Raw genomic sequence first — 15,038 nt, 5'->3', positions numbered from 1 at the left:
AAATTGACAAAGAAACAATAAGAACAATTTTGACAGAACAGTTGGGCATGAGAAAGGTGTGCACACGAATGGTTCCATGCATCTTGACAGATTATCAGAAGCACCAACGTGTGGAAGTTTACAGTGCAAACTTGAAAAAATTCACGAAACGTCCAACTTTTTGGATTCAGTGATAACAGGAGATGAATCTTGGGTCTTTGGGGATCCACAACCAAGCAGTGGCAAACTCCCTCTTCTTCCCATTTAAAGAATGGCAAGAATGTCTCGATCAAAGATCAAGTCCATGCTTGTAGTTTTTTTAGATTGTTGTGGTGTTGCATCTTGAATTTGTCCTGCCAAATAAGATTGTTAATCAGGCACTCTACATTGCAAATTTCAGAAAACTTTGTGAAAAAAATTCCAAAGACATAACCCCATTTATGGTTAGACAAATAGTTTTTGCATTATGACAATGCAATGTGTCATTCCTCTGTCACAGTGAGAGAATTTTTAACGGAAAAAAGATTACAATATTGGAGCATCCACCTTATTCACCAGATCTGGCGTCGTGCAACTTTTTTCTGTTCCCAAAAATTAAAATCCACCTCAAAGGAAAACAATGAGGATTTATCAGACATTCAGAAGAACACAACACAGCAATTAAAGGTGATATCTTCCAAGGACTTCCGCTGCTGTTTTAGATCCTGGAAATTGCAAATGGAGCAGTGCATAGGGATGGCTGGAGAGTACTTTGAATGGGAATAAATGCTGAAATTGTTGTATTTAAAATAATAAAATGATTTAAAATTGTTTCTTTTTAGCTGCACCCTGTACTTTAACATTTGGTATTTGAAGGCCTTAGTTTGCTGATATCTCTCAGTTATGCTGCAGACCAGGTCATTGACCTATAACAGGTATACAAAAAACAGACCATGTTAAAACAAAAAAAAAAAAAAAAAAACATGTAAGGAAGCTCAATTCACAAGAAAACTCAGATAAATGCAGCTCTACTATAAATTATTTTTTAAAGATAAGTTTTCTTTGTTTAAAATAACTTAATAATAATAATGCAAAAAGTAATATCTTACCTCATTTCCATAGCACATTAGATGGTGTACAGTTATCAAAGTTTTAAACACTACAACCCATGAGGAATGCTGAGTCCTTTCTATTAACAAATTTGCCAGTTCGGGTATTGACACATTAGGTTCATTTGTGCAATGCAAAAGATCTAGGGAGAAAAAAATTAAACTGCTAAATTATAAACCTAAACATTATTACTACTTTTCATATACATCATTACAGAATTACTTCATTACTTCTCACATTACTTCATTCTCATATCATCATTACTTCTCATATACATCATTACTGAAACGAAAATAATTCTCAAATTAGAATACACAGACAAATTTCCATATTTCTGAAAATTAATTTGAGAAATGCAAAAATGCATTCAAAATTTATATACAGTGGTATACAGGATCTCTCACCAACCAAAGCATGGGGAGGGGTACGTTCCTGAAAATTACTACTAAGGTTCTATAATAAATAAGGATTGAGGGGAAAAATAGTAATTATTCCAATAAAATATATAAAAAAAAAACACTAAATTTCATTTTCCATTTATGCAACACAAAAATAGTGATCAGGTTGAAAATGCAATAAAAAAAAAAACAAGTCAAAAACAAGGTAATGGAACCAGATATGCTCACATACATAGATTCATCTTCATTTATTGAATGTTTACAGAACATAATAAAATGTAAAATAATTTGCATTCCTGTATAACAAATGCTCTAATCTTTAAATCATTAGGTAAACAAATCCAAAATCCATCTAGGAAAAATGTATAATCACAAACATGCAAATCTATATCTGCTGGCTGTCAAACATATGGACCACCAACAATTTTTCATAGACCATGAGTGATCTGAACCTAGGTCAATAATTTGTGCATAAAGTATTATTTGGGTTTTGCATTTTTGCAAGTTCCCTTAACTTGATATGGAGCATTAAAAAATAAAAAAGTCACATATTATAATGAATATACTGTTCTCATTAGTATTAGTAATGGCCATATGGTGCAAGAAAGCCTATGACTTATGCAGCACCAGCCAAAAAAATAATAATAATAATAAATAAATAATAATAAAATAACAAAAAATAAATAAAATAATAAGAATAAAAACAAATAATAAGGAGAAAATTAAAAAAATAATAACAATAAAAATTAATAAGAGGAAAGGAAATGGACAAACTATGCATTTCCCTCCTCCCTTAAGTAATTATCCAGCTGACCTTTGAATTTCCCCAGACTGTCAGCCTCTACCACCCATGTAGGTAACTTATTCCAGTAATTTATAACTCGCTGGCTAAAATAAAACTTCCTGCAATCCAGTCTAAACAACTCCCCCCGTAACTTGAAATTATGGCCCCTAGTTCTAGAATCATTTATAACTGTGAAAATTTTGTCCTTATTCATTTTGCTTATGCCTCTCAGAGCATTAAACACCTCAATCAGTCTCCTCTAAGATGACTAGTTTCCAAGCTTCGCAACTCACATATTCGAAGTCTTTCTTCACATGGAGGCCCTTTTGCCGATCTCACCAGGTGAGTTATCCATCTTTGGACCATTTCAAGAAAAACAATGTCCTTCTTTAGGTGCGGTCTCCATATGAACACAGTATTCAAAGTGTGGTCCAACAATAGCCTTATATAATGGGATTACAACATCCTTATCTCTACTAGCAATTGTTCGATAAATCATCAATAGAACACCATATGCCCACCTTGCAACCAGTCTACAATGCTCAGAGAACTTCATATCTGACCGTATCGTAATACCCAAGTCCTTTTCCTCCACTACCGGCTTAAGGTATATTGTTGTCATGCGGCACCAGGAGTTTCCCCCATCTCCGTGTTGCTTTCTTTGTGGGTCTACCAGTTTGCTGGGAATGCCAGAGGTTTAAAAGTGTGTGGGTATTGTGCCTGTGTAATGTTCGTGTAGCGTTGTTCATCTGATCATTTAGCCGCTGGACCCCTGCTGGAACCCAGTGTTACCCCACCTTCGCCCCATGGAGGTAGACCAGGAACCCAGTAGACTTAAGTTATTCTGGCAGGTCCTGCCGCATAATTTCCTGAGATTTCAGTGGCTAGGACCTAAAAAAAAAAAAAAAAAAAAAAAACTTATGTACACATACAAGAACATACATATATATGCACATATACACAACAGTGATACATAATATATACACATCCATGCAGTTGTAATTACTTTGGATGTTTGCATGCATTCGTATGGCAGGAGCAGGACAGTGCGTGGGATAATTAGGTCAAGACTGGGCGAAGATTATTTTTGGGCTAGATTAAATTTAGTGTGTAGGGTGTTTGCGTCGTGTATAAGTAGAGTGGGGAGGGGAAGCAGAAGATTGGGGGGGAAAGGCAGAAGTATGGGGGAGACAGAGGAGATTCCCCCAGGTGATCAGTGAGGCATGCCCATGCCTCACCAGAAGGAAAGGTAGGGTGTAGCAGGGGGGACGAGGCAACTGGTCATCTCATCCCACTGTCAGGAAGGGGTATTGAAAGAAAAAAAACAAAAACATAAAAAGCTCAAGCACTATCTCAGGCTAGTGCTTGGATCAGGCTGCCAGAATGGCTGCTATTTGTCCTTCATCCAGATTTTTTGTCTATCTTCATGGTTGCTTGGTAGGTCATCTTTGATGGTATGCACATTTTGGCTTCTAGCCATTTGTGGTTAGTGTGCATTTAGGTCCCGTCTTCTTCTGTACAAGTCTTCAGCGAACTTTGAGAAGGCAATATATTCCTGCCTCTTGTCCAGGAGGTGTTGTTCTCTATCTCTGGGCAAAAAAGGTGATCCGGGTGATAAGCTGGCAGCGGAGGTCATCATAAAGCTGGCATTCATGCATGACACCACCTCATGCATAAGCTGGCATTCATGCATGAGGTGGTGTCAGCTCTCCAACTCTCCACGGCAGCAAGTAGGATCATCTGTAATGCCCAGGGCTATAAGCTTAGCCTTAAAGGCACCATGTCCTGTTATCAGGAAGGTCACATAGGGTACCAGCATGAACCATGCTGGAGCCATTGGGTAGAGTTTTCCAATGTTGGGTAAGAATCGGTTGGTGACTTCTCCCTTTGAGGAATTCTCCCAAATGGTTTGCCAGGTCTGCATAAGGTGATTTGTTTTTTTTTTTTTTTTTTTGTTAGTTGTTGGCACATCAACTTCTGTGGCCATAATGCACCTCCCCAAGTTTTTGCATTTTTACTCTGATCCATACCCAAGGCGGGATTCGAACCCACGACCTTTGGGTTGGCAGGCAGGCACGTTACCCACCTGGCTAGCCCGGTCGGCAGAGGTGATTTGTAAGTGTCTTTTTCTCAGTCAAACGGTTTGTGGTAGGAACTGCATCGAAGTCGGCAAAGGTACAGGTTCTTCCCATGGAGAGTTCATATAATACTCCACATTTAGCTCCTTCGAGGTCTAAAGGTAGGGTTCCCGCCAGCACCTGCAGTGAGTGGGTGCTAACTGTGCTGCAGGCCCGGGTTATAGTGAGCAGCATGGCTCTATGGATAGTCAAGGATTCTGCAATTCACAGCCATGGTAACTTTGGGGTACCATGCTCTGGAAGCATAGGTAGCTATCAGCAGGAAGGCAGCTTTGTAAAACAGCTTGAGGGTCTTCTTTTTCAATCCCCAATCCCTTTTTGCAACTCTGGTAACTACCGGCTTAAGTTCAACTCTGCCAAGTGTATAAGTTATTTTGGGGTTACTGTTCTCCATATGCAATACTTTACACTTTGATGAATTAAAGCATAGCTGCCATTTTTCTGACCACATCTCTGAAGTCTAGCTAGGTCATTCTGAAGGAATTCTGCTGGGCAGCAATCATTAACTACTCTACCAATCTTTACATCATCTGCAAATTTAGACATTGCACCCTCTATCCCTTCATTGATGTCATTTATGAAAATCAAAAACAGTGGTCCTAATACTGATCCTTGGGGAACCCTACTTCTAATATCACCCAATCTGAGGAATAACCATTTATCACAACCCTCTGCCTCCTGCCATGAAGCCACCTTGCTATCCATCTAAGCATTTCCCCTGTGATTCCAACCTGTTCCAGCTTATAAAGTAACCACTCATGTGATTACTTTATAAGTAACTTTAAAATGTGTATCAGGATCTCAGGCTACCTAAACCCAGCAAAGCCTACTACAACCACCTATGTGATATATAGGAGGCAAGAGCAAATAAGAGCAAGAACAGTGGACCGAACCAGATATGTAGGGGAGAGAGGGGAGAGAGAGAGAGGAAAAAAAAAAAAAAAAAGGTATATAGATATAAAACCATTTTATCTTAGAGCCACAGTTGGGGAAGGATTCCTGTACATAGAAAACAAATTATGCTGTAAGATTAAAAAAAAAAAAGTGAAAATCTTATTTGTTCTTGTCAAGAAACTGATGCAGCTTAAGATCTTTTAATGACATCTTAAATAATTATACCCTTTCTGACATCTATTAAACTGTAATTATCAATTAAATCAACTTTTCTTCTTGTACATACTTAAAATACACATACTAAAAACTAACAATTTCAACATTAAGCGACATTAATATTGAAATAATACTAACACAACTAATACCCAAAACAACCAACTGAGTAATGTAATATTACCCACTTGTTGGTTTTATTCGCTTAAATCTATAATCTAAAACTCATTAATCTTTCATTTTCTAGTCAATATTCCCTTCTTCAATCTACTATCAATTTATTAAAAATAGTAGAACGGAGGAAGAATCACAAAATCAAGTTATTTAAGGTGTAAGTTAAATTTAGTAAGTTATTGAAATAAGTTACTAAATTATTAATTTAGTATGTAATTTAATTAATTTAGTAAATAACTTACTAAATTAATTAGTATAACTTACTAAATTAATTAACTGAAATAACTTACTAAAACTTAGATGATTGAGTATAGGTATTTTGGAAGACTAATGATGGAAAAGGCAGAGTAACATAGAAATAAAAATAACAGGCAAAAAATAAAATGTTTTGAAGTGAAGAAGAATAAATATGTGGGAGATTAGAAATTGATTTAAGGTTTTTGATATATGATTTGACTTATGACACACTGGCAATTTAGGTCAAAATGCACCAAGTCAAGTGCTTAAGGAAAACATGGTACAATGTCTGGTATGAAATGTGGTACTTGATGAAGCAGACACATGAACATTCAGAATGAAAGATATTATTAGATTGGGAAATTTTGAAATGTTTGTGAAAGAGAACAGAATGAAGTGTAAAATTAAAGTGGGTGAGAAGAGATGTCTGCCAGAAATAATCAGAAGACAAAAGAAATTAGACTGGATGAGGGGTGAAGGATTCATGAAAGTTGTGATAGAGGAAAAAAGTTGAGGAATATGCTCACTCACAAGAAGACTAAGGAAAACTATGACAAATGAATTGAGAGGAGATGGTAGATATTGGAAATTGACGAGGAGGGCCATGGACAAGAAGGTATGGAGAAGTAGCTAGCATATGAATGGATTGGCCCTTGGAAAAACACTCATATAAAAGGATATGTTAGATAAAGAAAATTTATTCTCAGGGAAGGATAAACTGAAATTTATTTCCTGCCACTGCCTTACAGGAATTTTTCCACAGGTTTTCTGTTTCTTGACACTTGCCCAATATTGAATCTTAGTTTCAAGCCAAACTGACCAAGTTTCTTCTTGAAAACAAGCAAATCAAACTCAAAACAACATGCATTTCAAATATACAAAAAGAGTAGGCCAAAATTTCATGCACACATATGAAAATTTAAATCAGTCCTCTTAAATAAAGAATTCAACTGATGAAGTTAGTATAAATAGTAGTAAAAGATGCAAGAAAGCAGGTTAAAATATATATGGCATCAGCAAAAAAAAATATATATATATATATCCTGCAAGTATCCTTCCTCAATTTAAATTTATGTCCCCTTCTTAGTGCTGTTTGCATAAGGGTAAGAATGTCATCAACATTTAGCTTATTCAATCCAATCGAGGCCTTCAATGGCTCAATCAGGTTGCTAGCCAGAGGCTATAATTTGCAGAACTAAAATAATTCTTGGTAAGAGGTACCCTTCTGTTTGCCTCACTAACTGTTGTTGCTCATCTTTGCATCCATTCCAAAAAATCCACATCCTTTCTAAAATAAAGTTTCTGGACATGCATACAGTACTCAAGGTGTGGTCTAACCACTTCCTTGCATTTGTCAATATTAAACTTCAGTTGCCACTTCTCAAATCATCATTTCACTAATTTTATGTTTAGTAGCATACCCTGATTGCTGTCATTATCCACAGTGCCAATCTTTGTATCACTTTCAAACTTAGACATTATGCCTTCAACATCATTTATAAATATTTAAAATACAATGAGTCCAGCACTAAACCCAGGGGGGGGGGGATCTCCACTAATAAGATTAGCCCAAGAAGAGCAGTGCCCACTGATAATCCCCATCTTCTCCCACTCACCATCCCTTTATAACTTGCCCCTAATGCCACACTGCTCCAATCTGCACAGAAGTCTTTCACATGGAACAAAATATTTTCTAAAATTTAAGTAGATGATGCCAAAATTGTTTGCATCCAGTTACTGTATCATACACTCACTGGACAAAAAATTAGAAACCTTTATTCAATATCTAATAAGGCCAAATTTTGTCCAAATTACAGTCCATACTTGTGATGGCATCAATTCCACTAGGTGTCTGAGAGTGTTTAGCTCCAGATTTGACCATTCTTCTATCTGTATATTTGTGATCCACTGTATTGTAGTCGATAGAGAACTATGAAGCGGAACTGCCTTTTCAACATATCCTAGACATTCTTAATTGGATTCAGATCTGGAGAATTGGGCAGCCAAGGAAGATGTTGGAAATCTTGGGAATGTTCCTCAAACTATACACAATTTTATTGCAGTGTATAGCTGCATTGTCATCTTGAGAGAATCCATTGCAATCCAAGTAAAAATGATACATGCAAAATGAAGTTGGTCCAATACAACAGAAAGATATTTGCTGGAAGTACATTCCAAAGATTCTTCAACTCCTACCACATAGCTCTCTTCACACCTGGGTCTTCCCTTTGCCTTACTTGAATTTTTCAGCCATCTGCTACACACTGAACCTTCTATTCTGACATAGATTTGCTTTAAATTACTATGGCTCTGTTCTTGGAGTACCAACTTTCTGCCACATTTCATCCTTTAGAGTTGCATTCTCCTTTCATCTAGCACACATTGTACACTTTTGAGATGGTCAAATTCAAAACACCAGTGATTTTTTTGTTTTCTCAATTGTGGCTCCTGCTAAATGTGTTCCAACAATAACATTACCTGAAAATCAGAAAGATCACCTGCCTTCCCATGAGCAGATCAATTAAAAAGCTCCAGGAAATCATAGTATTATCTCATACCAACGAACTTCTGATCATACCATGTGACAACTTACATTTGCATACTGTATATTTAATTATCAGTTGATGTAAACAGCAAAAGGTTTCTAATTATTGGCCAGAAATGTAGTATACAGTCAAATTGTTCTGACAAGACTGTCCTTTAAATTCATGCTGTAATAATTTCCATATTACCGCCTTCCTGTCTAGATGCGCCTACATTACTTCTTTAACCAGTAACTCCATTTTCCCAAGAACAGAGTCAAGTTACAGGTCTGTAATTACTCACTTCACCCTTTAATTCCATTTGTCTCCTCAATTCACAAATCTTGGAGACAGTCACACATCTATTTGTAGAGACACTCCTGAATCCAAGGATGCTCTCATAATTATGGCTAAAGGTTTGCTTACCTCTTTTGCTGTCTCTTAATATAACTGGACAGATCCAATCTATTCTGGGTACATTATTTAGTTTCAACAATTTTTCTTAGACTTTTCTCTGAATTATCACAAAGTAATTTAGCTCCCTCTTAGAATTTGATATGCTTTCCACATCCCCATCCCAAAAAGATTAGGCATGGAGATGAACGTAGATGTGAAAGATGTATTCAGTTTGTCAGCAATCTGAATAGGATCATCAATAGTTATATCACTCATATCTAATGGACCAATGTGATTCATCCCTCTCCCTCTAGTGCTGACATAAGCCTTTGCTGTCTTTTTTGCATTATTTTCCTTGCCTAAAAACCTTCATGACTCACTGCAGACCAGGTTATATTTACTGTAGGTGTCTGCATTCCCTGATAATTATATGCACCTTATGCATTCTTCTTCTTTGCCACTAGTCTCATCAGTTCATCTGACATCCACTTAGGTACAAGCCTTAAAGTAATATCTCTTAGCTGGTATAAAAAAAAACTAAGGAGTTTCTATGATTATTTCCTTGAATGCTACTCATTCAGAATTTACAGTTAGTAACATCAGTTGATCCTAGTTAACAGAATTAAATAACTATCTGAGACCGTAGCAGTCATCTTTACAAAAGCAAAATCCTTCTCCTTTACTTTTGTCAGTAGTAATATCTTTAAGTATCCCACATCAATGCACTGTGATCACTACTATCTAATAGTTCCTTTAGCTGGAGATTTCTAATGCACACTGGTGATAATAAGATAGAGTTGCTTTCTCTATTGGTTTTCTAACATGCTGGTTTGGAAAACAGTCATCCAACAATTCCCGAAAAGCATGTCAGAAAAAAAATGGCATAAACCGCAGACACTGAATGAAAGATTTCAGAGAATACAAAGAAACAGAATTATTTCCATAAATGTACCTTTAAATCTGTGAATTGGTGAGGGGAGGAGTTCAGGTCTGGTATATGCAAAGTCCAGCAACTAGGAAAATTCCTAGTGTTTATCTTCTCCGTGCGAATATCACACTGAACAGATTTGATACTGCCATTGTTTTTATACTTGTAGTAGTAGTGGCTAGGGGTGCAAGGAAAAAAGCTTATATAGCATCAGCCAAAAAATAAAAAAGTCTACCCACCTCATATGTCCATCCCATCTAATAATTTATTTAATTCTCTAAATTTACTCAAAGTACCCACTTCAGCAACACCTCTCAGAAGTTTGTTCCAACAAACAATCACTATGTTTGGCTGAAAGTAAATTTTTGCACATCTAACTTGCAACTGTCTTTTTTCAATGTAAGTTTATATCACCTTATGTGTGTTATCTAAGAAAGAGTAAGAATGCCATCAGCATTAAATTAACACAATCCATTTAAAGCCTTAAACAAACGATCAGGTTTTCTTGCAAATGACCAGTTTCCAATCGCTCAAATTTGAAGAACTAAAGTTCTCATGATGTGAAGTTATTCACATATTTATTCTAGCAGAAAGCTTAATCCTTTTTTTAGTAAACTAACAACTACTTCCAGAATGGCAAGGCCCTCTCCATCATAAGGGTATCCTTTATGTCCTTGACTAACCTTATTGCTCTTCTCTGCTCCTGTTAAAACAGATCATCATTCTTCTTAAACCAGCAGTGGTGGCAAGTCACCTGACAAGTGACCCCAGAAAACAATACTCCTACATTAACTGATTATTAAAAATCTGAAAATTTTTTTCTAAATTTCCAAATACAGTTAAACTGAAATAGTTTCTGAAGTGATTTTTTTACAGTTTCTGTGTAGAAATTGCATGCAAAAACCTGTCAGGTACCCCACCACCAATCTTTGCAACTATTTGACTTTTTGCTTAGACAGATAGTGGAGAAGTGGTGACATGTTTATTTATAGTTTTAAGCTATAAATAAGAAATTGGAGCCCACTAGAAAAAGTGGGCTCCAATGCAAAGTTTAGCGTGGGCCTCCTTGAAAATATTCGTTTTGGTAAAATTAAAAAATCCTGCTACCCTAGAAGCAGCAGCTATGCTAATACCATTTCACCTCTATTCACTGCAGTTTCGCTTGTGCTGTGCAGCTAGCTAACAATAAACATGCTTCTTGTGAAAAAAATTGTTCATAGACATTAAATTTTATTATAAACATAACTAAAAAAAAAAAAAAAAAAAAAAACACTTACATTTTTACTCAATTTTTTTTTTTTTTTGTTTTGGGCAGGAGGCTCCCTTTTGGTTGTGGGTGCAATGCACCACATTGACATAGTTACGCCACTGTGCATGACTATAAATGCCCAACATTAGATTTTAAATTAGTAGTGCTATTGTAATGCAGTTTTATAGCCTGGCTAATGTTCAGGATCTTAAAACTGCATTATGATGTTATATTGATTTTTCGCACTACAATACAACAGGACAAATATCAAATTTCAAGCCATTATGTAAAAAGTTTAAAAATAGAGGAAAAAAAAAAAAAAAAAAAAAAGGAGTGGCCACTTAATTTTCAGGCACCAACTTATTAATCACGTCTGATGGAAAAGAAACCTCTTAATGCACTTATGACCAGAATATGTTTTCTTGTGTTCACAAATTTTATGTAAATGAATTGGTGTTATACTCAGAGTAGAAGGAAAAGAACCCTTGAAAAAAAGAAATAATAATCACTTCTTTTAAACAACATAAAATATAATTTACATTTATGAAATTATCTTTATAATTTTATAAAATATAAATGAATTTGTGAGCCTGATACAGACCCACATTTGAACCCTCCCCCATAATACTGTTTACCAATGGGTATGTACAAAGGGATATTTTTCCTAAAAGCCAACCAACCAGGCAGAAAATTCTCCCCCTTCCTCTGAGGGGGAGAATTTTCTGAGCACTAATTACAATAAGTAGTGAGATTTTGAAATATGATAATGTGCCAACAATTAATTCATTATATCTAGTGTGAAATCAACTTAAGTCAAAATAAATTTGTGCACAATTAGACAACAGTATTTATGTTTTATCACTTTAACTTGCTAAATTTGATTTTCATCACTTTAGTTTGTGTGATGAATATCAAACCCTCGGGATAACAATCTACTATATTGGTTTTTACAGTACATCAGCATCTTTGCATATCCTTTATTTATAGCATACTTCACCATATGAAGATATATACTTATGAACATTGGCCTAATTGTATGGCAAATGACACTGCAGATGAAATTTCTCATATTGAACTCTATAGTGGCCACAAAATAGTCCTTCTATGGGATTTGATTTTATTTTGTTCTGAAACAATGTTTTTATGCACTCAAATATTTTATTATATTTGAGAACTTTTATATTTTGCTCTTGCACTGCTGCAAAAAAAAAAAAAAAAAACTGAGAAATATATAAGATATTTGAGAACATAATGGATTCTTCGAGAACAAAACCATTCAAAAGGATCTTTGTATCCCCCCTCCCTGTTCACTAGTAGTTGAAACCATTCTGTGCTGAAAAATTTCCCCAAACCTTGCTGACACATGCATCATTAAAGTGGGTTAGTTCATGTAGGAAATATTTTTGTTGTATGCTTTTTTTTTTTTTTTTTAATAATAATTCCCAAATTCAAAGGTGGCCACGGATCCAACACAGCTCTACTTTTGAAAACAATTACAAGCGAAACTGAAAATTTACACTTCATTTCATTACAGGTGAGAAATATATGAAAGGTGTATGAAACAAAATAAAATGTGGCTGGTTATAGCTGCAGAGGAGTGAAATAAAACCACTGACGCAACTATTTGAAATAAAAAAAGAAACAGTCAGCATGATTATAATACTTTTATGTAAACATAACTGAGAGGCCGAAGATGGTTACATGCGGTATATTTGAAACACAAATAGTATAAACGTGAAACATTTCTGGTATACTGGGAGGTCGGCATTACATGGTTATTTAAACACGAAATGCGTATATCAAGACTAACGAATTTTCTTAATCAAAATTCAAAGTTTATTCTCCGTACAATGCAATAGTACAGGCGAGAAAGATAAATGTGTAACGAGGTCTTGTTCTCGTTGTAACAAGCCTTCGTTTTCAGATAGGTGGTGAGCCTAGTATTCGAAATTGGTGTAAGGTTTACTTGTGAATATTCTCTTGTATATGGGTATTTTTAGTCACTTATAACCTACAAGAATGAATAGCTTTAATCCAATAAAATAATAATTTTATCGGTATTTGTAGTTAAGCCTACTTACAATCCAAGTGCTTCTTTTTTGGCCCGATTGCTTCTTCTGTCGTTGCCTTACAAACAACGCGTGCCAAGCTTTGCCCAACCAAAGCATATTTTGCTGCTGTTAATCTATCATTCAACGTTTGTCCAGCCATATTTTACCTGTTTCTATATTACACGTTGGAAAGTCTGTCATTAGTCATACATCTGTATTCTAAATTCCCCCCCCTCACCTCCTCAATTTATACACAATCAATTCAACAGTCACATCAAACAGCACACCGGCAGCTGCTGAAATCTTATTACCCTCCCCATCGCGACACAGCGGAAGTGTGAGTTTGTGACGTCAGAGAAATACTGAAACTTTTTTTTTTTTTTTGGACATGTACGCCTATACAGAGTAACTCAAAATACCAACTTAGCGTTTTATGAAAGATGAAACGGTGTACTGAACGTATCGCTGAATATTGAATTCTTATTTTCTATGCTTTTAATTGTTCTCATTCGCTATATATAAATTATATAAAGATAATAACTGAAACTGAAGGAAATCAAGGTTGATCTATGTATATAAAATGAACAGAATTTACTTAAAAGCATGCCAATAAACAAAATAAAAACTAAATGAATGCTCTATATTATCTGAACACACTAAATATGATAATTTTATTAAGTCCTTGTTAAAATTAATATAGTAATGTACAGTATAGTTATTTATTTTAATAATTTTATACTTATTTATTTGCAACCCTCTGAGATTGTTTAGAGTACTTCCGGTTGGCAAACTGCTCTAATATCCAAAACGAAAAAATAAAATAATATTAACATCAACTATATTTAATTACATATCCGATAAGTGGTGCGTTTTTTGGTTCATGTTTTTATTATACATCATAGTTGTATTCTATATCGCATATTTGACATAACATTAAAATAATAAAAATGATTATATATAAGAGGCATAACAGCTGAAACTTTGAGACAGGAGTATAATTCTTTACAAATAAAAATTGAAAACAAAAAAAATTCATCAGCCAGAATTTTTTTTTATTAATTATTCTAAATTAATTTCAGTTATGGGTTTAAAATTAGCCAATGTACTTTCATCTTTTTGTTGTTGTTATTGTTATTTTAACTTTAACAACTTCCCAATTTCTCAATTTCATCTGCAAAGTAAAAATACAGCACGGGTCTCCTACAGCACATGCTTCTACAGATTTTAGAAATAAAACAGAGTAAAATTATTATAAAAATAAATAAGCTATATTGTACACAGACAGGATGAACATGTATCCATTACGAGGACCAATCCTAGAGGTCGAATACCCGGGTACATTGCACCGCTACGCAGTGGCGGATTTCCGCACAGGCGCACGCGGCGCGCGCCTGGGGCCTCGTAAATAGCGGGGGCCTCAAATCTCATGTCTCAAAAAATATAAAATTGTTTCCTTTTTAATTTTTACACTCATCATTATTACCGTTACTGAATAAAACTATAATTTAATATGAGAAGTTAGTAAACTCTTATGCGAATATCCCTACATATTATATGAAAGATCTATGCGAACTAAGTGAATCTGAAGTAGAATACGTATTATCATTAATGCTTAGTTGTGCCTTTTTTTCATTTAAACATTAGTTAAAATATGTATGAAAGAATTGCGCAACCAAAATGATTAAAACCGCAACACCAAATCTAGAGCGCGTGCTATAGTAAAAACGTGCGCGTAGAATGCACACTGTAGTGGTACCGAAAATATTTAGAGGGGGGGCTCAAAATTGAATTGCGCCTGGGGCTCCTCAAGTGCTAAATCCGCCACTGTCGCTACGTCACTTACACAAGGCTTCACATGCACACAAAATGATTGGAGGCGTTTGAAATACATTTAGGGAACTTTATGATGAAATTAAACTGAAGCGAGCGCATGCCTGCTTTGTTTGCGTAAATGTCCTGTTAGGATGCTTAAATGAAATTGTCTTC

The 15,038-nt window shown here is 35.2% G+C and overlaps 1 protein-coding gene across 6 annotated transcripts in view; it reads right to left on the bottom strand.

The window, feature by feature from the left end:
- LOC150083636 (phosphatidylinositol-binding clathrin assembly protein LAP-like) overlaps positions 1 to 13,347 on the bottom strand; it is a 162,471-nt gene extending 149,124 nt beyond the window's left edge. For 3 of the 6 annotated variants that reach the window (XM_090377403.1, XM_090377402.1, XM_090377406.1), the window contains exons 1-2: positions 13,083 to 13,347; positions 1,068 to 1,210 (exon numbers count right to left, since the gene is read on the bottom strand). In XM_090377403.1, coding sequence (XP_090233529.1) covers positions 1,068 to 1,210; positions 13,083 to 13,212 — 273 coding nt within the window. In that variant the 5' untranslated portion in view covers positions 13,213 to 13,347. Of the gene's footprint in view, positions 1 to 1,067; positions 1,211 to 13,082 lie in introns of those variants that run through there. The other 3 variants (XM_090377400.1, XM_090377401.1, XM_090377404.1) reach the window with 3 other exon arrangements.
- Between the last annotated feature and the right edge of the window lie 1,691 nt (positions 13,348 to 15,038).

This window comes from Mastigoproctus giganteus, chromosome 7 (genome assembly GCF_048544385.1).
Source record: "Mastigoproctus giganteus isolate SK-2022 chromosome 7, ASM4854438v1, whole genome shotgun sequence".
Taxonomy (NCBI): Eukaryota; Metazoa; Arthropoda; class Arachnida; order Uropygi; family Thelyphonidae; genus Mastigoproctus; species Mastigoproctus giganteus.
This window is presented reverse-complemented; position numbering and strand designations above follow the sequence as displayed.